At 59.3% G+C, this 22,441-nt stretch overlaps 10 protein-coding genes across 10 annotated transcripts; 8 read left to right on the top strand and 2 right to left on the bottom strand.

Moving 5' to 3' along the window:
• Positions 1–26: 26 nt before the first annotated feature.
• On the top strand, positions 27–1,004 carry K452DRAFT_301207 (uncharacterized protein; the record flags this gene model as incomplete). Its single annotated transcript, XM_033542420.1, has 2 exons — positions 27–96; positions 157–1,004. The coding sequence occupies 2 exons, from the start codon at positions 27–29 to the stop codon at positions 1,002–1,004; spliced, it is 918 nt and encodes a 305-aa protein (XP_033393956.1).
• Positions 1,005–1,106: 102 nt separating this feature from the next.
• K452DRAFT_90611 (uncharacterized protein) lies at positions 1,107–1,986 on the top strand. Its single transcript, XM_033547300.1, has one exon. The coding sequence runs from the start codon at positions 1,209–1,211 to the stop codon at positions 1,893–1,895; it is 687 nt and encodes a 228-aa protein (XP_033393955.1). The 5' UTR covers positions 1,107–1,208; the 3' UTR covers positions 1,896–1,986.
• A 92-nt stretch (positions 1,987–2,078) lies between these two features.
• Positions 2,079–6,033, bottom strand: K452DRAFT_311608 (uncharacterized protein; the record flags this gene model as incomplete). The annotated part of the gene is made up of 4 exons (XM_033543445.1): positions 2,079–4,651; positions 4,708–4,926; positions 4,979–5,050; positions 5,103–6,033. 4 exons carry the CDS (start codon positions 6,031–6,033, stop codon positions 2,079–2,081), a joined length of 3,795 nt encoding a protein of 1,264 aa, XP_033393954.1.
• Positions 6,034–6,375: 342 nt separating this feature from the next.
• K452DRAFT_290823 (uncharacterized protein) lies at positions 6,376–7,843 on the top strand. The gene is made up of 5 exons (XM_033541062.1): positions 6,376–6,610; positions 6,670–6,685; positions 6,747–6,832; positions 7,109–7,535; positions 7,597–7,843. The coding sequence occupies exons 1-5, from the start codon at positions 6,583–6,585 to the stop codon at positions 7,673–7,675; spliced, it is 636 nt and encodes a 211-aa protein (XP_033393953.1). The 5' UTR covers positions 6,376–6,582; the 3' UTR covers positions 7,676–7,843.
• An 809-nt stretch (positions 7,844–8,652) lies between these two features.
• K452DRAFT_290821 (uncharacterized protein) lies at positions 8,653–9,948 on the top strand. Its single transcript, XM_033541061.1, has 3 exons — positions 8,653–8,916; positions 9,092–9,278; positions 9,391–9,948. The coding sequence occupies exons 1-3, from the start codon at positions 8,879–8,881 to the stop codon at positions 9,634–9,636; spliced, it is 471 nt and encodes a 156-aa protein (XP_033393952.1). The 5' UTR covers positions 8,653–8,878; the 3' UTR covers positions 9,637–9,948.
• Positions 9,949–10,557: 609 nt separating this feature from the next.
• On the bottom strand, positions 10,558–11,974 carry K452DRAFT_311605 (uncharacterized protein; the record flags this gene model as incomplete). Its single annotated transcript, XM_033543444.1, has 3 exons — positions 10,558–11,303; positions 11,362–11,888; positions 11,952–11,974. 3 exons carry the CDS (start codon positions 11,972–11,974, stop codon positions 10,558–10,560), a joined length of 1,296 nt encoding a protein of 431 aa, XP_033393951.1.
• A 174-nt stretch (positions 11,975–12,148) lies between these two features.
• On the top strand, positions 12,149–13,630 carry K452DRAFT_290818 (uncharacterized protein). The gene is made up of 6 exons (XM_033541060.1): positions 12,149–12,299; positions 12,408–12,464; positions 12,534–12,549; positions 12,773–12,898; positions 12,990–13,202; positions 13,315–13,630. Exons 1-6 carry the CDS (start codon positions 12,297–12,299, stop codon positions 13,347–13,349), a joined length of 450 nt encoding a protein of 149 aa, XP_033393950.1. The 5' UTR covers positions 12,149–12,296; the 3' UTR covers positions 13,350–13,630.
• Positions 13,631–17,436: 3,806 nt separating this feature from the next.
• On the top strand, positions 17,437–17,801 carry K452DRAFT_321215 (uncharacterized protein; the record flags this gene model as incomplete). The annotated part of the gene is made up of 2 exons (XM_033544379.1): positions 17,437–17,701; positions 17,769–17,801. A coding segment is annotated over one exon (254 nt), but the record flags the coding sequence as incomplete, so codon positions are not given.
• Positions 17,802–18,277: 476 nt separating this feature from the next.
• On the top strand, positions 18,278–20,070 carry K452DRAFT_311602 (uncharacterized protein; the record flags this gene model as incomplete). The annotated part of the gene is made up of 7 exons (XM_033543443.1): positions 18,278–18,329; positions 18,353–18,597; positions 18,690–18,797; positions 18,869–18,940; positions 19,010–19,363; positions 19,460–19,828; positions 19,897–20,070. The coding sequence occupies 7 exons, from the start codon at positions 18,278–18,280 to the stop codon at positions 20,068–20,070; spliced, it is 1,374 nt and encodes a 457-aa protein (XP_033393948.1).
• Positions 20,071–20,353: 283 nt separating this feature from the next.
• K452DRAFT_338869 (uncharacterized protein) lies at positions 20,354–22,322 on the top strand (the record flags this gene model as incomplete). The annotated part of the gene is made up of 6 exons (XM_033545294.1): positions 20,354–20,533; positions 20,594–20,604; positions 20,676–20,748; positions 20,798–20,883; positions 20,939–21,627; positions 21,753–22,322. 6 exons carry the CDS (start codon positions 20,354–20,356, stop codon positions 22,061–22,063), a joined length of 1,350 nt encoding a protein of 449 aa, XP_033393947.1. The 3' UTR covers positions 22,064–22,322.
• Positions 22,323–22,441: the final 119 nt, after the last annotated feature.

The following is a 22,441-nucleotide window of genomic DNA, read 5'->3' as shown; positions in this document are numbered from 1 at the left end:
GGTTGGATTAACTCTCAAAGCTACAGATGTCTAATGCGAGTGGAACAGACGACCCAGATCATACAAATCCGGGCACTAATGAGGTGTACAACGACAGTGAGTGCTCAAAACATGTACCGCGTTTCACTGTCCACAATCTGACGAGACTGCAAATAGCTGATAAATTAGTTTCTTCGCTAGTATACCTAAAGGAGGAAGCAAAGACGCCGGAGTCTCGTTTCATTTTCGGCCGTGAAAGCCGCGAGCATCAACAGGAATTTGATCGACTGGTTGATGAGTGTGTGGACGACGTCTGCGGTACTGGCACGTATCTCGAGGCATACAGCTCGTGCACAGAGAAGCTCATTACCGATGCGGATGGCGAGTCAAAACTGCAAGCATTCCAAGTGCGAATACGCAACCATGCGAACAGTTTCAGGATGTTCCCAAAGTGCCTAAAGATGGCCGCCATACCAAGCATGAAGAGACAATTGGATATGTTTATTGCGGATATTATCTATTGCCAAAAATCCCACAACGTGCTTGCGAAGGTCGTGAACTGGGAAGCACTTGAAAGAGAACTTGACGACTGTAACCTCCAACTCGACACCGCTTATGGCCGTGGCCGTATCAGGGACCGTGAGGAACCGCAGTCAGCCGTGACCGTCGTGGAATACCACTCTCCCTCACCGAAATCACCTCCGCCGCCAAAGATGATCTACAAACCCCCGACAGTTGAAGATTGCGACGACGAGGAAGATGAAGCACTGGTGGCAGCTGCGGAGAACAAGACCGATGCCTTGCTCGAAGAAATATTATTCTTATCCTCTGAGGACGAGCCCGATGCGACACCACCGGAGACTGGACCCCCCGTCGTCTTTTCCAGCAATATTCCGTCCATGCGCTGTAGCCGTACGCGCTCGCTGTGTATATCAATCGCTCACTCACTCAATCAATCGTGCCACGCCTCTGCACCCGCATCCGCATCCGCATCCGTCTCGCGCGCAGCATCCATCGTCTCGTGAGGGCTGTCCCGGCTTTGCATGGCAGCGCATCCCGATCCCGATCCTGACCCCGTCCGGCCCGCTCCGTCGTGGCAGCGGCAGCGGCTCCATCCATCCATCCATCCATCCATCCATGTGTAGGTAGGTGTGGTGGCTCGTACGTAGTCCGCCCTGTCCTGTCCGCTCTGTCCGCTCAAAAGCACGTACGTACGTGTTCGACATGCGATGCGATCCGGGTCCGTCCGTCCATCCGTCCACCAAGCCATGGTTCCATCACCTTCCATTTGCTTCCCCTCGCACCTCCTGCCGCCGCCGCAGCGTCATGAAATCCTTCCTCATCCTCATCATCATCATCAACATGAAGAAGCCCCAACCAGCCCAACCAACCCAACCAACCACCAACCAGCGGATCGACCGACCGTCCGTCCGTTCGTCCATGCATGCATGCGTCGCCGCGACATCGTCCGCCCGCCTGTTGTATGTACGTACGTACGTACATACGCCGTGCACAAGAAGACAGACAGACGCCCAGCCCAGCAACCCCACGGCACGACAAGACACAAACGACACGACACGAGCGAAACGACACGAGCGAAACGACACGAACGAGAGACAGGCCCGGACCGTACCGGACCAGAGCAGAAGACCTTCCAACGATCTGCAGGCAATGCAATGCAATGCGTCATCATATATGCGTACATCAAGTGTGTATGTGTGTGTGATCGACTGAATGCCTGCCGACAACCAGTCTGTTTCGTCGACTCCGACTGCAAGAGAAAGCGAGAAAGGCCGTCCCGTCCATTCGTTCGTCCGTCCGTCTGTCTGTCCATCAGTCCGTCTGTCCATCCGTCTGTCTGTATTGCGGACCTACTGGCCAACAGAAACGCAGTCGACATATATTTTCACCAATAGGTAGGTACACAAGTTTTCTTTTGCGCCCGCGTGCGCCGCGCCGCCGCAATGATGATGAGGGCTAAGTAGTATAAAACTTTTACTTTTTTTTTTTGCAGAACGTGCGTGGCGCAAGCAAGGCGCAGGCGCCGGAAATAGACAAGACAAGGACAAGGAGGAGGGCGCGCGGTGGCGTTGAGATCTCTAACCACCCTTGCGGTCAGCTTCGTTGACGGGCATTGGCTCGCCCCTGTGGCCCTCGCCGTTTTTGCTCGCGTTGCTCTTCGCGCGCGCGCGGCCTTTCTTCTTTGGCGCAGACTTTTGCCACTGGTGGCCATGGCCATGACCATGTCCACTGCCGCCCTTTCCGTGGAGCTTCTCGGCGGGCGTGGGAGCTGAATCCTTCTTGGAGTGGCTCTTACCACCGTGCGTGCCAGCGCCTGTGGATCGAGGAGGAGTCGAGTGGTTCTCCTTCCCCGAACCGCCCAGCGTACCGTTTGTGGACGGCAAGACTGCGGACAAGGGGCCACGGCTCACGGTCGGCGACGGTGTTCTCGCCTCTTCGACGGGGGACAGAAGCGGCAGCGCAGCGGCAGCAGACCGGATCGTCTGCACGGGTTCGGCAGCGGCACGGGAGATGTCTAGTGGCGGCATGCCGTTCGTCGGCCTCGCATTGACGCGCCATGCCGGCACATCTGAAGCCTTTGCCGAGCCGTTGCTGGGAGAGTGGTTTCCGTTTTCCCTGACCCCATTGACGGGCGAATGGCTATGCGAGCTTTCGGTGCTCGTGCCATTTGGCAATGCCACCGACCCATAGGGAGTTGTTCCGTTCATGGCGGGTTCTGCCTCGTAATGGCGCCGCAACAACTCATTGGCATAAAGCTGTTGCTGTTGCTGTTGCTGTTGCTGTTGCTGTTGCTGTTGCTGCTGCTGCTGCTGCTGCTGCTGGGTTTCGGGCATGTCCATGGGAAACGGCTCATCTTGGCGCCCCGTGGACCCAGTAACCGAGGAGTACGAATCCCTGGAGTCGAAGCCGTTCTTCGGATCTTTGCTCTGCGCCACGGGGTAAGAGCCGTTGACAATGACAGGTCCCGTCCCTATTGCAGGGCGTGTCGGTGCCGTCGCCCGACCATTCGTCGGTGCCGGAGCGGCTGCCGCGGACGCATTCTGTGGACCAGATGAATGGTTCCGGGCATGGCCATGGCCCAGAGGTGAAGGCGATCGCGACATGTGCGCCTGCTGGCCCGATGGCCCGTGAGCTTGCGCCTGGTCTGGCGAGAGCCGCCTTCGCCTGCTCTGCAGGTCTTGAAAAGAAGGTATCGGAGCCACTGTGTAATCCTGATACACAGGGCGGGTTTGCGGCGATTCACTCATGAAATAACCCAAGTACTCCTTCGGAGACCCATTATGCGTGACTTCCCGCATGACCGGCATTGGCTGAGTTTGGCCAACAGGAACCTCGACCGTCTGCGGAGCGGAAGTAGGCGGCTGCTCTTGCGTAGAACGCGCGATCGGATAGCCCATGAGGTTGGGCGGGTATGCAGGGATTGGTGGATAACCCGGAAACACCATCGCGTTCTGGTCAGGTCTCGCCGGTTGCGAATGCGAACGTATGGAGCTGTTGGCTGACCCCTCGGCGATTGGTGAGCGATGCACGTTCCTCCGGTTCGTGGGTATGCTCATAGGGAGGGATGGCGACGACGGGTTCGTCCGAATGCCATCTTGGGAGTTGGACTGCGCCATCGGCTGTCCTTGGTCATACGTATTGGGGTAAGGATAGAAGAACCCCGGTACGAGTGGAGCGCTCGCAGGAGGGTCGTCCAGACTTCGTGGATGACTGGTGACATACTGCGTTTGCGTCTTGGGCGAAGAGCCATTACTTTGCCCATTTCGCGCGTGAGCTTGAGCCTGTGCTAGGACCTGCGCTTGCTGGGCGCGCGCCTGAGCCTGGGCAAAAAGCTGCGCCTTCAAGCTGTGCTGTTGCAACTCAAGCAGGTGGTATTGCTTGTAAAGCTGCTCGTGAAGCGAAGCTCCGGTGGTGGTAGTGAAATAGTCTGGCCCGCCGACTCCCATCGGGGGACTTTGAAGAAAGGGAATGTTGTTCATGCCGTACGTGGCGCTAGAGGCCCTGCGATCGCCTTGGTTGTTCCTGTTATTGTAGTGGTTCCTCCCCCTATTGCTATTGCGGCCACCTCTCCGCGATGGCGAAGTGCTCGAGGTCAATGTCGGTTTCGGCGCCGGCGTTGGCCTCTGGAAAAGCGACTTGAACTCTTCCTTGGGGAACTCGTACTGCTCGCACATCTTGTCGAGCTTGCCACCATCGGCGAGGTAGTTAAAGGCCTGGCGGATTTCCAGATGAATCCCACGGAATGCGTAGTCGTCGGCGGAGTTACCAAGGTTTCGAAACGTATTGAATGGCTCTTCAACACACAACCGGGGCAAGCCCTCTTTGTTGCCACCAGTCGGTTCCCATCCTTTCTCTTTCCGCGTCAACAGCCGACCCTGCCGGACTGAAACCACATACTCTCCATAATCGAGCCCATGGCCGTACAGACGAAAGAAGTGGAACAGAAGCTGCCCTAACGACTCTTTGTTGTCCTTTCCAAATCCACGCACCTTGTCCAAGTCGTCGAAAAAGCCCGATTCGATGCCGGCCTCTGTGATGTGCTTTTGAAACGGCATCTGGTGTAATGCTGGAAGAACGGGCGGGTCCCGGTTCTGAAGGAAATTCAAAACCATGCAGATCCAAGTGTACGAGCTCAGGGTGCCGCCAAGGGCTGACGGGTTAGCATTTTATTGTTGTAAAGGGGCAGTTGGGCGCCACAAAACGTACCAGCATCATTCAATATCCGCCGCTTTGTCCAATACTTGATGATCATGGTCAACGGCCGGACGCGCTCATCAATCTGGACATAGGTCCTGATCATTCGCGTGTTTTCCAACGCGAGGGTATTGTTGACGTTCATGTCGCAAGCCAACTGGAGCTCCGGATCCCAAACCTTGACGATTGGCACCTTTGCCGATGCGACGCAGACCACTTTTTCCATTCCGTCTGCGAGGGTTGTCAGCGCTGCTCGGTCCTGTCACTCGATAGGACGACCCACGGTTCGCAAGCGCTTCGGCTAGCATATGGACGCTTTCCAGCTGTCTCATCGGCGTCTGTATGCAGACGTCCACTGTCAGAAGCGTTAGTGAGCTGCTCGGCTCATGGAAGCGCCTGCAACCTACCATCCGACTCGGTCGTGCAGAGCAGATTGCCCGAGGACCCAAACACGTGGACCTTGAAGACGTTGCCAGGCCACTCCTCGTGCAATATGCGCTCCAGCTTCTTGACCAGTGTCAGGCGCCTTTCATCGCTCTCCGAAGACGGCAGTAACCGGTCGTACAACTCGCGCATGTCGCCACTCAGCTTATCGTCCTCCTTGGGGGCGAGCGCGACCTTGGGCGTCTCGGGGGCGGGCTCGAGGGGATCAGAGTTCTCGTAGGGAATCCGGCGCCTGCCGAAAGCCATGCCCGTCTCAAACTTGCACCTGTACGGCTGCTTTCTTAGGGAGGGGAGCGCGCCGTTGGCCTCGGAGGAGACGGACCTGGGCGAGTGGCCACCCCCCAAGCCCGCGTTCGGCGAGGGCGTCCTCGAGCGGAAGGAGAGGTCCCGCGGATGCTGGTGCGGGGTGGAGGGGACGGAATTGGAGTGTTGCTGGACTATGCGCGGGCGCGTGGGCAGCGCGTGCTTGACCCCCTCAATCCCCCTGCTCGACATTTTTGCCGTGTCGGATGTCACCTGCGAAGTGCCGCTCGTAACTGTCCCCGCCACGCTATTATTCCCATCGGTTTGCCGTGGCGACTGGCGCGGTCTCGGGGGGGCTTTCTTTGTGGAATTGTTCGGCGGCGCGGAAGCCGCAGGCCCGAGGCGCTGTTCCTGAGACACGATGGTGGCGGGGGCGGGGGGCGGTGCGGGAGACGGGTGACGGAGCGAGTTGAGGTGCAGGGAGCGCAGCAGCGGGTAGTGGAGCAGCTCGCGGTGCTTGTCGCGCAGAAGAGGTGCGGTGAAGTCGGGCTGCTTGAGGCGTGGAGGCTGGGGGTGCGGCGGGGCGGTAGGGGTATCCAATAAACAAGAATGGCAGGCTGAATCTACTCGGGCGTCAGGAGTCGGGCCCATAAACTAGGCTGGCGGTGAATTGCGTAGGGGAGCGAGCGATGGTGACGGGTGGACGAGGCGGCGAAGGGGTGGTGGTGGTTCGGAGACGGGCTGCCTCGTTCTGGCCGACGAAAGTGCCCCTGCTTGGGCAAAAGGCTCGGGGAAGGGAATGAGCGCAAACGGGGTGAGGGTGTGGTGCGGGTTGTCGAGGCAAAAGGAAGGATGGATTCGTGTTTGATGCCGCAGCATGCGCTCGCTAACTAAGGTCGCGCGCTGCTGCTGCTGCTGGGCGGAAATACGGAGGAGGAGGGCAGTTAGTTACAGAATAATCAGCGTCAAACAAATCACGCACGCAGTTCAAAGAACCGCCGAGCACAAAGGGCGAGCCGGAGCCCAGGAGGCGTACAAACGACCCTCCTCCCGCCTTTCCGCATATTGGCTATTGGGCCTCCCCCCTCCACGTGAGCGCCGCCCACGGGAACATATTTATTCTGGGGATGCACAGGGCACGCCAGGTACGGTCTGGCCTGCGTCATCGTGCTTTTCCCATCCATCCCTTGGACACACACTATGGCTCAAGCCATCCGGAGAAGACTAGGTGACTTGTTGTGTTTTTCTTTTTTGATTTCTTGTGCTGATGCTGTCTCGACCCCGCAGGCAATCCCGCCCTCTTGTATGTCGAGTTGAGTTGACTCTCCCCGCACGGCACCCTCACTTACTCTTCTCTCCCTCAGCATTTGCGACTTGCAAGAAAAGTTTCGCCCGGCCATCCATGAATTCCCCAAGGTCGTCGCCACGGCGCAAAAGATGCTCAAGGCCAGTACGGCACCCCCTCACCCACCTCTACTCTCTCTCTCTCTCTCTCTCTCAATCTCAATTCCTCTCCGCTCGTCCGTCTTTTGCCAAAAAGCCCCAATTTGATTTGCGGCTCCAATGGCCCAATCAACCGCCCCCGTGCTTCTCTCTCCGTCGTCGCCAGAAAAAAGCCTTCCGAGAGTCCGCATCTAGTCTGGGCGCGCCGTCCTCGACGGAGGCCCTCGACGGTCGGCTGGGGCTGAGGTGCATGCAGCTGAACCACCCCTCTAACCCTCCATAGGCCACATTCTCAACATCCCGGTCATCGCGACGACGCAGAACCGCGCCCGCTTAGGCGAGACGTGCGCGGAGCTGGGCCTCGATAGCCCCGGCGGCATCCGCACCAAGGTCCACGCTGACAAGACGCTCTTCTCCATGTGGACCCCGGAGGTGCAGTCGGCGCTGACGCAGGCGGCGCAGAGCAGCCTGGCCGCGCAGCAGAAGCACGAGTGCATCATTGTGGGCATCGAATCGCACATCTGCGTGACGCAGACGACGCTCGACCTGCTGCGCGACGGGCACAAGGTCTATGTTCTCGCCGACGGCGTGTCCAGCTGCAACAAAGAGGAGGTCCCCATTGCGCTGGCCAGGCTCCGGGCCGAGGGCGCCGTGGTGACGACGAGCGAGAGCTTCCTCTACGAGTGCATGGGCGACGCGGGCATCGACGAGTATGATGATGACGCTTTTCTGTGGAGCTTATAGCTGAGGCATGCTGACGCGCATGGACAGGTTCAGGCAGATCGCCAAGCTGGTCAAGGAGACGAAGGAGAGCACCACTCAGAGCCTGCAGGCGCTCTGCAAGATATAACTAGTCAGAGATGCCATCTTGCGTCTCCCCGCAAGCCCCTGCATATGGAGGAATGTATGTAGAATGCTCACGTGAGGCTCAACCATGTCACGGCAGTGCATTCGTGCTGCCGAACTGAAATGATGCACGGCCCAAATGGCCAATGAAGGGCGGCCATTGCGATTGCGACAATGACCAAGACTTCGTGTTCGCTATATAAAGAAAGGCTCTAGGGACCGACATCGTACCTATGTATGCTCGTGGTCGCCTACCCTCTCAGCCCTCCCCCGCTTGCTGCATCCCACCCGAGCGTAAAGGTTCCCCGGCCCAAGAAACAAGGCGGCATTCGAAACAAGATCGCCCGGGACACCATGGTATCCACCACCCCCTTTTCGGAGCGAGGCCAGAAGAATTGCCGTGAGGAGCGCCTCATGCATAAACACAGAGTAGGGTGAACGTCGCCAGTGTCGCGGCGCACGCGTCGCTCCCGGGCGCGACCCCCGCTTGCGACTGGCGACCAGGAGCAGATCAAGCACTTCTGCCGCGTCGAGGCTCCTGCGCCGGCAAATAAAACGTCGAGCCCTGTCTTCGAAAAGGCTCCAGAAGCCACGTCCAGGTACTTATATATCCGTATACGGCCATCCCGCCCGCCTGATCTTCGCCGAGAACAGGAACAAGAATCATCACGAAGCAGGGTGGTTGGCAGCGGTGACAGGCCTGCGAAACGAAACGTGATGGACGATGTTTCGAGGCGGAACCTTGGTCTCCAATGATGATGCAAGGTTTGGCAATACCTATGCTTCCAACCTCTCTTCTCCCCCTTTGGCCACGCTGGACTAGGCTCGGCTCGTCGTAGCTTCCGCGCCCGCGCTCCCTGTGCCCGCCTGGTGACGGTCCCTGAGGGACGGAGCACGGGAGCTCCCACCCGGCGTGCAGCCCGCCCTTGAGGTTTGCTTTGTAATGGGCTCGCCGTTCGCCGTTTTTCGTCCGCCGCCGTGTACCTGCTAGGCGGCAGGAATTGCGACGAAGTCCGTCGAAGGATCCTTCCTGGGTAGTATAGGAGAGGGGGATTTAATCATACATAAAGAGGCAACGAGTCCACATCCTCTCTCAATTGCAATTGTCGTCACTACCTCGGGCGGACACATTGACTCCACAGAGCTCACCACGCCACCACCATCACCAGCGTCACATCGTCCTTCTCCACTACTACAACCAACAACAATGTCTCTCATCACGCTCGAAGTCCCCAAGGAGTATGGGTAAGTCTGGCCCGCCAGCTCCATCAACACCAAGAGCTCGCACCCGCAGCAGCTTCCCTCCTACCACCACAACCGCACACGATCATACCACGTGTACCAGAACCCATTGGACCCAAAGCACAACCCATTGGGTCAAAGCAAAGCAAAAAGGCTAACCACCAACCCACCACGGCAGCTATGTCCTCGCCGTCGCGACCGGCACCCTCTTCCTCGGCGCCTGGCACGGCGGCCGCGTGATGCCCTTCCGCAAGGCCGCCGGCGTGCCCTACCCCTACCAGTACGCGTCTAAGGAGCAGATTGACGCGTGCGATGACGCGAAGCAGAAGTCGGCGCTGCAGGTGTACAACTGCGCGCAGCGCGCCGTAAGTCTCAGCACCACCAACCACCACACCCACTCACCCACCTATCCAACCATCAATTCGACGCCCTACCAGCAGCAAGACCCCCGTGCTAACAAACTTGTTCCTCCAACAGCACTACAACTACATCGAGAACCACCCCACCTTCCTCACCGCAATGCTCATCTCGGGCCTGCGCTACCCCGTCGCTGCCGCCTCGGTCGGCGCCGCCTGGTGCCTGGGCCGCACGCTCTACGCGATCGGCTACACGCGCCCGAACACCGAGAACGGCAAGGGCCGCCTCATTGGCGTGTGGGCCAGCTTGCTGCAGATTGGTATGCTCGGCACGGCCGCGTGGACGTGCTGGAAGCTGTGCGCTTAGGTGGGGATTGTGTAGAGGAACGGGATGGGGGTGCAGGGTGTGTAATTAAAATGTCTAGACGCGGTTATAGGATTGGATTATGAAGGAGGTTTTGTGCTGAGGCGTGGGTGTATGGTGCGCTGGTGTTGGTGAGGTGAGCACCTAGAGGTGCGTCTTGCGGCGTTAATGTCACGTCAAAGCCAATACCTACCAATGCCGTGGAAGACCAATGCTGTGGACCTGGACGCAAACAGCACCTACTTCCCATGTACCTACCTACCTACGGAGCACTTACTCCCACCTGCTCAATCCTTCACAGACCGTCCCCGCATCATATTATATCTATATTCATTTACGCATGCCATGCCATCCTAAACCAGACCATACCAAACAAAGCCCATAATCAAAAGCTACTGCGAATATCGCCATCGCCAACACCAACACCGCCACTAACTCTAACTAACACCTACACTCCTTATCCACCCATTCATCTGTCTATTTATTTACGGTGCCTAGGTAGGTACCGTACCGCTTGCTGTTTGCTGTTTGGTATACGTAGCTGAACTTAGTAGGGCTTTATACTATACTACTGGATAGGATAGGAGAGGATAGGCAGGGAGCGTATACCTCTATTTATTTCTTTCTTTACTTGCCTAGGAGGGAAGAAATAGATGTAGATACAGACGTACAAGTGCTCTACCTCTCATAGGTAGCCAGCACGCCCTCCACCGCCTAGTCAAGCACACACGACCTCAAATCCCAAGAAGCAAAGCACAAGCACAAAAGACCGCTCTATTCGGTATATCACCCCCTACACTCCACACTCCCAGCCAAAAGAGAAATAAAAAAACGACACAAAACACATCCATCCATCATTTACGCATGCATGCATACCCGCTCAATACAATACACAATACAGCCATCACGTCGTCGTCGTCGCCATCACCGCCGCACCTGCCCTTGCCCCTGCCATGTCCTCCGCCGCTTCCGCCGATGCAGCCAGTCCTTCTTGAGCGGCTTGGGCGCGGGCGGCGCGGCGCTGCGGCGGAGCACCGCGGGCGGGATCTCCTGCTCGGGGAGGGGCGGGTTGGAGACGCCGCCCGCGCCCGCGCCCGCGCCCGGTGCCGGCGGGGGGTTTGGATTCAGATTCGGGGGATTGGGGGGGTTGGGGTTGACGACCGGCGGAGGGGTGTTGCTGCTGCTTCTGCTCCCCAGCTTCAGGCCGAGGAGGATGAACGCGCCGGCGATGAGCAGCGCCAGCAGCAGCATGGCCTTGCGCTTGACGGAGCGGCGCTGGTAGTTGGTCGCGACGGTAAGCTCCTTGTCAGCCTCCTTGACGTCCGTCGTCATGCGCTCGACGTTGTAGTCGATGCGGTCCAGCATGCTGCCCTGGTCGATGACCATCGAGTTGAGCTCCTGGAAGATCGACGCCAGCTCGATGATGCCCTGCGCGATCTCGTCGATTTCCCGCTCCCGCTGCGCAATCATGTTGTCGTTGGACGTGCGCGAACTCGTCGTCTGCTGCGCCGCCCGCGCCTGCGCCGTCTGCTGCAAAGTCGTCCGGCTCAGCGACGTGTCTTCGTAGGATTCTTGCATCGCCGGGTCCGTGTACGGGTTCTGTGGCGTGGGCGTCGTCGAGCGCGAGATGCCGGGCGCGGGCGAGCCCAGGCCGCCGAGCGTGCGCAGTTCTGGCAGGGGAAAGAGTCAGTTATTGTTGCGATGGCAGAGAGAGAGAGGGAGTCTCACTCTTGAGATAGGCAGACTGCTTCTTGCGAAAGGTGGCGCTGACGTCGCTGACGCGCGAGGCCAGCGAGATCTTCAGATTGCGCGCCATGACCTCCTCGCCCTTGTTGATGGAGCCGCTCTCGCGCAGCATGGCGTCGATGCGCTTGATGGCGCGCTGGCACGACTGGAAGCCGCGCGTGATGTCCTGGGTGAGGCGCTCAATCTCGCGCTCCTCGCGCCTCTTGACGTCCTCGTCGTCGAAGCCCGGCAGCACGTGCTTCTGGTGCAGCTGGTCCAGGCGCCGCGTCTGCTTGGCGATGTCGCCCAGCTGCTCCGTCACCTCGTCCTGCACGTCCAGCCAGCGCGGCGGCAGCACGTCCATCTCGATGACGGCATCGCCGTCGTCGTCGTACGCCCCCGCAGACATGAGCCCTCGCCGCTCTTCGGACGCGCCGCCGGCATTGTCGCTGTAGGCATTCGAGGGGCCGGCGTAGCGGGGCTTCTTGGCGGGGGGATGGTGCGAGTAGGACTGGCGATAGGAGATGAAGCTGGGGGAGGAGCGTGTTAGATGTGGGTTACGTAGCTAGAGGTAGTAGGCAATAGCAACGCACAGGTTTGTTCGATCGCGCCACATGACTGTCACATCAGGCGAGCATGGAGAGATATAATTAGACGGGTACAAGTCTCTCTCACATTGTTTGATGGTGTAGCTGTAATTTCCCAATGGGGAGGCCCTGACGCGCAAGGCTGGCCGTGCCAAGGCTCTGCTAACGCATGTCCCGCTTGCTGGCCAAAGCAGGCGCCCCGAACCAGCGACATTCGAACAGCAATCCCCAATCTTGATCTCTCCTCAGCCGCATCTCGACTGTCGACAGCGTCCACACTCTCAAAAACCCCGCTTCACCCTCTCCCCGATAGTCTTTGTCTCTCATTCCTTCATCCCCCCGAAATCCACAATGGTGCGTGCAGCCTTTCTTCTGCTCTCTACCCCGCGCCCCATGCCCAACGCCCGCCGCCGCCGCCGATAACAAGGCCAGCCAAAGCTAACACCTGTTCACCCCCCACAGGCCGATTCTCTCACCGAGGAGCAAGTTTCCGAGTTCAAGGAGGCCTTCTCCCTCTTCGTAAGTCGTGCCCACCCCCTAGGCGTCAATCTCTTTGAGCCCCCTGCTAACCCTCCTTACCACTCGCAGGACAAGGACGGCGATGGTGCGTGATGATCCCCCATCTCCCCCGACCCCAGCGCCCTGCTTGTCGCGACTGTTTGGCGTCGTGGCTGCCTATCGTCTTTTTTTTTGGGGGGGTGGGCAGTGGTGGCATCAGCCTTGCCTTGCCTTGCCCCGCCCCGGCGATGACACCATCCTCCCCCGACGTCGCAACCAGAAAAAAACAACGACAAAACAGCAAAACTGACGGCGATGCGTGCTTGCAGGACAAATCACCACCAAGGAGCTGGGCACCGTCATGCGGTCGCTCGGCCAGAACCCCAGCGAGTCCGAGCTGCAGGACATGATCAACGAGGTCGACGCCGACAACAACGGCACCATTGACTTCCCTGGTACGAGACGAGCCCCCTGACTGCGACGCGAAGGCGCGACGCACGCAAAAACGGCCGGCTAACGTGTGTGGCATTTCTTTTTTTCGTGCAGAGTTCCTCACCATGATGGCCCGCAAGATGAAGGACACGGACTCCGAGGAGGAGATCCGTGAGGCCTTCAAGGTCTTTGACCGCGACAACAACGGCTTCATCTCGGCCGCCGAGCTGCGCCACGTCATGACGTCCATCGGCGAGAAGCTGACGGACGACGAGGTCGACGAGATGATCAGGGAGGCCGACCAAGACGGTGACGGCAGGATCGACTGTAAAGCACCCCCCTCCCTCTCCACCCCACACCCCTTCCCCATGGGCCCCGTCGTCCGTGCTCACCCCAACATGCCGATCGAACCAATTGCTGACGTTTTGTGCGATGACAGACAACGAATTCGTGCAGCTGATGATGCAGAAGTAGAGCGCGACGGGCGCGATGGCTGGTTTTCGCGGTCGAAGATGCCACGACTTTGATGCATGCTGCTCTTTGGTGTGCGATGGCGGCGGGAAACTGGGCCTGTGCAGGAAGGGGAGAATATGATGATGATGGCGACGGGAAGGAAGGAGAAGAAACGAGAGCGCAAGCGTGAGTGAGTGAAGGGGGGAAATTGATTGATTGATTGATTGATTGATTGGAGGGTACCTAAGGTGGTTGACCGCGGCAGGCAGGCAGGCAGGCGCATGGGCGGAACCAAATCAACCTTTGTGGAGTGTCTCGCTCTCTACCTCGATTGTCTTTGCCTCTCTCTCTCTCTCTCTCTCTCTCTCTCTCTCTCTACTTTCTTCGCCTCTGTCTCTCTCTCTCTCCCTGCGCGACGGCGGCGCCGGTTTCCCATCACCTCAGATATCCTTCAATCTTCAATCCCACTTATTCTTTTTGCTGGTCTTGCCATAATCTTGACCTTGACGTATTGAGCTGCTGCTTACTTACCTACCTAGAGCGTTTTTATATTTGTGTGTTTTGGTGGATGCTTAGGTAAGGTTCTTGCTTCTTTCTTCTTCTTCGGATGCTAGAAATTGGTTGGTGATTGGTTGATTGATGATGATTGACTGGTCCTGCTTTCTGCGTGCGTGGTTTTGACGTATGCTTTGTATGCGTGCACGTGGGCGGTAAGTCGGTAAGTCAGTCGGTCTGTTGTGTTGTTCTTGTTCTTGTTCTTGTAGAGATGGTGGATGGTTGATGGTGAGTCACTCACTCGCTTTTCGTTGTCTGTCTTTGCTGTCTTTGCTGTTTTCTTTTTCTTTACCTTTTTTTTTTTTTTTTTTTTTTTTTTTTTTTTTTTTTTTTTTTTTTTCGTTCCAGTAAGTACCTAAGTAGGTAAGAGTAACATCAGAGCAGCTAGTCCCGTCGTGGTGGTTGGAGTTAGTTTGTTCGTTTGTTTGTTTGCTGTGCGGGTGTCGTGTCGTCTTGATGCATGCGTGCGGATAAGGGACAAAGAAAAGAGCTTGGGGAGTGGAGAATGGACGATGAATGATGAGTGGGGTTTGTACTGTAGGTACCGTACGGATGCGGGTGAGGGTACTTTGGCTTTGGCTTTGTTGTGTGGTGCTGCCGCATGCACTCTGATTCTCTGTCTTCTGTCTTCTGTCTTTACTTCCATGCGCGATAGCACTGCACCGCACAGCAACTATCCCACACCAGCGCCAGCAGTTTCTCTCTGCCTACCTAGGTACCTAGGCGCCGCTTCTCACGCTGCTTGTCTGTCTCACTTCACCTCAACCAGCACCAGCACCAACACCAACACCAACACCAACAATGTCGCCTTCACTCTCCTCCTCACCTCCTCACCCCAACACGAACCACAACCCCGACACCAAATCACCCCTCCTCTACCCCGCACCCCGCTTCCTCGACCTTAACAACCGCTCCCACGCCTCCTGGACCTCCACCACCACGTCCTCCTCCCCTTCCTCCACCCCTCGTCTCTTCACAACACCCAAACCCGGCACCCTCCCCCACTGGCGCGCCTTCCAATCCTCCATCACCCCCGCCACCGCCCCCCTCGTCCGCGCCCTAGCCCTCAGCCACTATAACACGCTGGCCGACCTGCGCTGGGTCGAACGCTGCCTGCCGGCGCTCGAGGAGCTGGATTTGGGCGATGTCCAGGATGGGTTTGCGTATTGTCGCGGGCTGCCTGACCGCGATGCACTATCCCATGGTGTGGGAGGGAAAAAAGAAGAGGAAGAGGAGGAAGAGGAGGAGGATGAGGGGGAGAGGCTAAGGAAACTGAGCTTCTACACCTGGGCCGACGCCGCGGCCGCGTGTCCGATGCTTTGGCTTAGGCTCAGGAAACTCACTATCCGGCACTGGGGCTGCGAGGCGCTGCAGGAGGCGGGAGCGTCGAGGGGGGTGCCTACATTACCAATATCGTCAACAACCACAACTACGACAGCTACCGCGACAGCAACAACGACAGTAATAGCCTCCCGCCGCCACGCCCCCGCAGCCAAAGACAAAGATGTCACCGTCACGGCTGTCGTGCGCGCCTGCTCGAACCTCCGCGTCCTCGCTGTGCGTGGGCCGTCGTCTTCTGAGCGGCGTGTTGACGCTGATGGCGACACAAACGGGAACGCAGAGGCGTGGCCGTCGTGGCGTAGTGCGGGGGACTGTTGCGGTAACGCTCACACCCACTCTCACGATCACGCGCAAGCTAACGCACACGCCCACGCCCTCATCCACGGCCTCCGCTCCTGCCTCTCGCGCTGCCCGGCCCTGGCCACTCTCGAACTGCACCAAGGCGAGTTTGCGCCCGCGATGCTGGGCTGGCTGGACGAGGCGGGCTTGAGGGGCCTGCATGTCGCGTGGGGGGATGTGCTGGGGTGGTGGCAGAGGAAGGGTCTGGACCAGAACCCTGTGCTTGGTGCTGTGGTGGGGGGCGGGGGCGGGACGGAAGAGAAAGAGGAGGCGATAGGAGAGGGAGAGGAAGCCGAAGTCCCCACAGTCCTCGCCCTCCTAACCTCCCTCCACGCAACCCGCGCCGCGCACCCCGCCCTCGCCCTCCGCGCGCTCGACGACCCGTCCTACCACCGCGCTGTGCCAATCCGGCTTTTCGTCTCCTCCTCCTCCTCCTCCACCACCACCTCCCCATCCCCTCTCCGCCTCTCCGACACCCAAGCCCTCGCCGCCCTCCGCTGGCTCAGTGAAGCGTTCAACTGGGTCCCGCTCTGGGACCTTAGTTGTCTGGCGCTTCTTCCCGCCAACGACGGCGACGGCGCTATCAGCAAGGACAGCGACGTGCTCGCGAGCGTGAAAGAAGGGTTCACGGCCCTGCGCGATGCGGGGCTGCCTGTTAGGGTGCTGCTTGCGCCGCCGCCGCTGCCGCGCGAGGGTGGGGACGGGGAGGGCCTGTTCTGGGGCGGTGGCGCGGGAGGGAAGAAAGCCAAGGCCAAGACAGCGCCTGGTGCCGCGTTGAGTGCGCTTGCGCCGCTGGTTGCGGAGCTGGTCGTGCGGTATCCGTCGCAATTGCCCTCAGATCCGTCATCCACACCGTCCACTAGTGCTCCTGCTCATGCTCGCGCCCGCGCCCTTGCCCTCCACCGGGAAGCCCGCGCCTGGCAGCGCTTCTGGCACGCCCTGGCGCTGCGGTTTTCGGCGCTCAGAAGGCTGGAGCTGCGCATGCCGGCGTGCTGCGATGGGTATGATAGCCGGCGGTTGGCGTGGCTGTTGGAGGCGCGGGAGGGGTGGGTGTGGACTGGGCGGGGAGGGGGAGGGGGACGGGGTGGGAGGGTTGCTGGTTGTGGTGATGGTGGTGGTGGGGGTAATGGGGGGTTAGGGGAGGAACTGGTGTGTAGGGTTTGGGAGAGGGGAGGGAGGGAGTGGATACGGGATCGGGTTGTTAGGGAGGAGGACTGGCGGGACACGGAGGAGGTGTTTGGGGGTGGGAGTGATGAGGAGGATGGGGATAGTGAAGAGGGGGACACTGTTGCCGTCGTCGACGATGGGACTGCTACTGCTACTGCTGCTGATAACACCAGCACCGCTATTGTCAGCAGCGACGACGGTAGCAGCAGCGGTAGCGACAACAACACCAACCCAACGCACAAACCCCTCCCCCTCCCCCTCCCCCAAGCCCAGGGCCCCTTTCCCTCTACAACCGCAGACGCAGATACAGCCACCGCCACCACCACCACCAACAACAACACGCCCCCCTCAGAGCACGACTCCCTCGACTCCCTCTTCTACGAAACAGCGACGACGGCACTAGAGCCAGAGCCAGAGCCAGAGCCAGAGACGCAGCAACCGAGCACAACTACAACAACAGCCACAGCCACCACTGCCAAAAGCAGCAAAGAAGCTCCGCCAACCTCCCCACCACAACAACACCACCCCTCGCACAGCACAGACAGCGAGGCAGCCGACATCATCGTGATTTCCTCCTCTTCCAGCTCCTCGCCTTCTCCCCCTCCCTCACCACCAAAACGCGCACCAAAACGCCCTCGGACGACCCGGCCACGGCCCTGCTCCTGCGCGCACACGAGCGAAACTTCAACATCAACACCAACACCAGCACCACCACCAGCCCAACCGCCAGCACAATTGTCACCACCACCAGCAGCAGCAGCAGCAGCAGAAGCGCAAGTACCACAAGAAAAGGAGGTAAACGAGGAAGAGGAAGAACACCAACACCGACCCGCGACCAAAAAACCTCGCCTCTCGGCCCGCAAGGCCCGCGAGCTGGCCGAGCTGCAAGCGTGTGCTGAGGGGTTGAGGGGGCGGAGTGGGCGGAGGAGTGGGAGGGGGAGGGGGCGGGGGAGGGGGTAGTGATTGTGTTGGTATGCTATTGTGTCAAAAGTACACCGTGCCTGCCACGAGACTGACAAACGACGCCTCCAATACTAGGTATACAGAATTTTATGCACACTTAGATCCGGCTTAAAGATCGGAAAACAGCGGGCGATCTACTAGTTAATTATATTTTTGCTACATATATAAATATATAATAAATATAATGCAGTGAGCTGATAAAATATCTAGATTTATATATCACCTACCTGACCAATCCTCCTTGAGACAGATTACCATTACACGTGACACAACACTGCGCCTACAGACATGCACGCACACACAAACCCCACATAACCCGAAACACCCCTCCTGCCTTACATTCTTCCACCTCATACCTAGGTAGGCAACAAGCGTCAGCCCTTCCGCGCCTTCCGCCCCACCATTCCGCCCCCGCCAAGCCTCCGCCCCTAAGTCCCGCCGCGCACGCACCTCCTCCACCCTCCACCACCATCCGTCACCACCACCGCCGCCGTGATCAACAATTTAGGTATCTCACGTACCAAGAACCACATACAGCAACAACAGCAAAAAGAAAAAGAAAAAGAAACGCAGACCATGCCCCCATGCGCCGAGTCGTAGTTACTGGACTAGGCGCCGTCACGCCGCTGGGCGTCGGTGCGTGTGCTCCCTCTACCCAGTCCTCCACAAGCCCCCAGTGCTTCACACATCCCAGCAACAACAAACACAGACTGACACCCCAACAGGACTCAAGCACACCTGGCCACGCCTCCTGAACGGGCACAGCGGCGTCATAAACGTCGCAACGCCCGACCGTGACCCGCGCTTCGCGGCGCTGCCGAGTCGCGTTGCGGGCGTGGTGCCGGTCGGGGACGGCGGGCGGAAGGCCGGGCTGTGGTGCGCACGGGAGTGGGTTTCTGCGGGGGTATGTGTTTGTTTTCTTTCGTCTTGCTTTTTGTGGTGTTTACTGGGGTTTGGGCTTGAGGGTGTAACGTTGTGCTGATGTACAGTGAGCAGGACGAGCGCAAAATGGCCCGCTTCACGCAGTACGCCATGGCGGCGGCGCAGGAGGCGCTGGAAGATGCTGAGTGGGCGCCGCAGCGGGACGCGGATCTCGAGAGCACGGTAGGTACGCTACCTATGCTTGCAAGAGGCGCGGAAGAAGCGGCAATTGACGCGTTGAGTTGCGCTTATAGGGCGTCTATATTGGCTCGGGCATCGGCAACTTCGACGAGGTCTACGACACGTCGGTCGCGTATGAGAAGGGCGTAAGTACAGCACCAGTGGACATGCACACGCACGCAGCAGAACCATCACTCGCTCACGCACACACGCAGGGCTACAAAAAAGTGTCCCCCCTCTTCGTGCCCAAGCTGCTCATCAACCTCGGCGCCGGCCACATCTCGATGCGGTACGGGTTCCGCGGCCCCAACCACGCAGCCACGACGGCATGCACGACAGGCGCGCACGCAGTCGGCGACGCCGCGCGGCTGATAGCGTTTGGCGACGCGGACGTCATGGTCGCCGGCGGCGCCGAGGCCTGCATCCACCCGCTGGCGATGGCGGGGTTTGCGCGCGCGCGCAGCCTCGCTGCCGACTGGAATGCGGAGCCGGCGAGGGCGTCGCGGCCGTTTGATCGCGAGAGGGCCGGGTTCGTTATTGGTGAGGGGGCGGGCGTGCTGGTGCTTGAGGTGCGTTTTCCCCCCGTCCTTCCCTTCCATCTATCTACCGTTCCTTTTTCTCGCGACAGAGCGTGCTGAAGCTAACACCCCACCCCACCCCCGCAGGAGCTCACGCACGCCCTCGCCCGCAACGCGCGCATCTACGCCGAGCTCGCCGGCTACGGCCTCTCGTCCGACGCGCACCACATGACGGCGCCGCGGGCAGACGGCTCAGGCCCCTTCCTCGCGATGCAGCGGGCGCTGCGGCACGCGGGCGCGGCGCCGGGGGACGTGGACTACGTGAACGCGCACGCGACGTCGACGCCGCTGGGCGACGCGGCCGAGAACGCGGCCATCAAGGCGCTGTTGCTCGGCGAGGGCGGGTGGAGCAGGCCGAGTGAGGTCAGTGTTAGCAGCGTCAAGGGCGCTGTGGGGCATTTGCTTGGGGCGGCGGGCGCGGTCGAGGCGATTTTTACGGTGCTGGCCATGCATGAGGTAACTTCTGTCGATTCCTTTCGTCCTTCCTTCGTTTCATTTGCCATGAACTAATACATAAACCCCAGGGCATCCTCCCCCCAACCCTGAATCTCGACAATCCGGGCGACCCGCCCGAGGACTTCACCTGCAACTACATCGCCGAGACGGCACAGCAGCGGCGGAGCGGCGTGCGCGTCGCCCTGTCCAACTCGTTTGGCTTTGGCGGCACCAACGCCAGCTTGTGCTTTCGGAGCTTGTAGTGATTGGTGATGCTGTACTGTACAGTACCGGAAATAGAAAGGAAAAATGGGAAGAAGCTAGGTCGGGGAATATCTATCTGTTGAGGTGCAGTCGTAGTCAAGGCAATCGAGTAAGCGCATGACTCAGCAGCTGATAACACCGACCAAGCCAGCCAATTGCGGCGCGGGGCCTCTACTCCTCTACCCCACTATGTATCGTATAAAACAGCGGCGGCGGCTGCGAGGCACCCTAGGAGTAGGTATAGGTATAGCTTTTCTTCCTCTCTCCTCCCCTCCCTCAACAATGGACGCGCTTGCACCCGCGGACCTCGAAGCAGAGCCAAAGACGCCGCTCCTGCGCAAAGCGGCGCGCGCCCACGCCCGCGTCCCGTATCTGCGCCATCTGCCGTTTGCGGCCGTGGCCGTCATTGTCGCGGTTGCGGGCGTGAATGCGCTGGTGTGGGCTTGTGTGGGGGGCGTGCTGGTGGGTTTGTCTTTTGCTTTGGGTTTTTGTGTATCTTGCTAACGTGCGTGTGTGGTGTAGCATTTCCATCCGTGCGTGTGAGAGAAGAGGAAGAAGAAGAGGAAAGAAGAAGAAGAGAGGGCTGACGCAGGCGTCTTTACAGGGCCCTCATCTCGTCGTGCGTGCTGTCGTACACGCTGGGGCTGCGGCACGCGCTGGACGCGGACCATATCTCTGTGAGTGCGGCTTCATGTAGGCTTTGATTGTACCTACTGACCCCGCCAGGCCATCGACCTCATGACGCGCCGCCTCATCGCGTCCGGCCAGCGCCCCGTCACCGTCGGCATGTTTTTCTCGCTCGGCCACTCGACGTGCGTACATTCCATTCCATTCCGCTCCGCCTGGATAACACTCCCCCTCCCACAGCATCGTCATAATAACGTCCATTGTCGTCGCCGCCACCGCCTCAGCCCTTACCTCTAGATTCGACTCTTTCTCGCGCATCGGCGGCATAATCGGGTCCTCGGTGTCGGCAGCCTTCCTACTAATCCTCGGCCTCGCAAACACGTACATCCTCTTCCGGCTAGTGCAGCAGTTGCAGCGCCTCACGCGCACAGCGCCCGACTCGCGGGCCGAAGCCGCGTACAGCAGCCCAGGCCTCAGTCTCCAAGCCAGCGGCGGCTGCATGTCCTTGCTGCTGAAACGCGTCTTCCGCCTCGTCGACCGCCCCTGGAAAATGTACCCCCTCGGCGTCCTCTTCGGCCTCGGCTTCGACACCAGCTCCGAGATTGCGCTCCTCGGGCTCGCGAGCCTGCACGCCGCTGGTGGCACCAGTGTTTGGCTCATCCTGCTGTTCCCGGCCCTCTTCACCGCCGCCATGTGTTTGCTGGATACGGCCGACGGCGCGCTCATGATGGGCTTGTATACCAGTGCGCGTCTGGCGAGCGATACGCTCGCCGTCCTGTATTATAGCGTCGTGCTCACTGCGCTGACGGTCGTGGTGGCCGTCGTGATCGGCGCGATCCAGTTGCTCACGCTCGTGGCGAATGTGGCGCACCCCCAGGGCGTGTTTTGGGACGGCGTCGACCGCGTGGGCGAGCGCTATGAGGTTGTTGGTGAGACTTTCTTTCCCCCTCTCCTTTCCTTCTTCTCCTTCTCCTTCCCCTCCCCTTTCCTTCTTCGTTTTTCTCCTCCCCCCCCGAAGCGCACGCTCGCTCTAGCAACCAACTAACCCTCGCAGGCGCCGCCATTTGCGCCTCCTTCCTCGTCGTCGGCGTCGCCAGCGTCGCGCTCTATGGCCCCTGGCGCGCGCGCATCGATCGCCGCCGCGCGCTGCTGGGCCATGATGACGACGATGATGGCGACGACAGCAGCAACACCAACACCAACATTAATGGCCGGGAGACGTCGGCGCTGAGCGCTGCTCCTGGTGGTGGTGGTGGTGGTGGTGCTGATGATGGGGATGAGTGTGGCAGGGGCAGTGGCAGTGGTGCGCAGAGAGGGGATATGAAAGGCAAGGATGTGGGCGTGGGCGTGGGGGAGAGGGCGTGAGTGAGTGCGGAGGAAAGGGAAAGGAGAATGTGTTTTATATGTGTGTGTTGGGGAATGAATGAACTCATGAAGAAATGGAAGCAGTACCTAGTAGTGTGCGAGGCGCAGTGGCTGTTGTCTTGCTATTTCTTCCATGTTTCAGTGTGAATGCTTCCTGCTGACCAGCTTGCACCATCCACAGACCACCAAGATACATGCACATGCACATGCACATGCATGCGCACATAGCCAGCCAGCGATGTATCCACGCAGTAATCCAGCACACAAACAAACAGCCATGCCAGAGCAGCACAACAACCCACCAACCAACCAAATAGACAATCACATAACCAAACCCCCACAACAAAAAAAAAAACCCAACCCCTCCCCAGAAAAAAA

The sequence above is a fragment of the Aplosporella prunicola genome (assembly GCF_010093885.1).
Source record: "Aplosporella prunicola CBS 121167 unplaced genomic scaffold K452scaffold_24, whole genome shotgun sequence".
Taxonomy (NCBI): Eukaryota; Fungi; Ascomycota; class Dothideomycetes; order Botryosphaeriales; family Aplosporellaceae; genus Aplosporella; species Aplosporella prunicola.
Note: the sequence above shows the minus strand (reverse complement) of the source record. Positions and strands in the feature narration are given on the sequence as shown.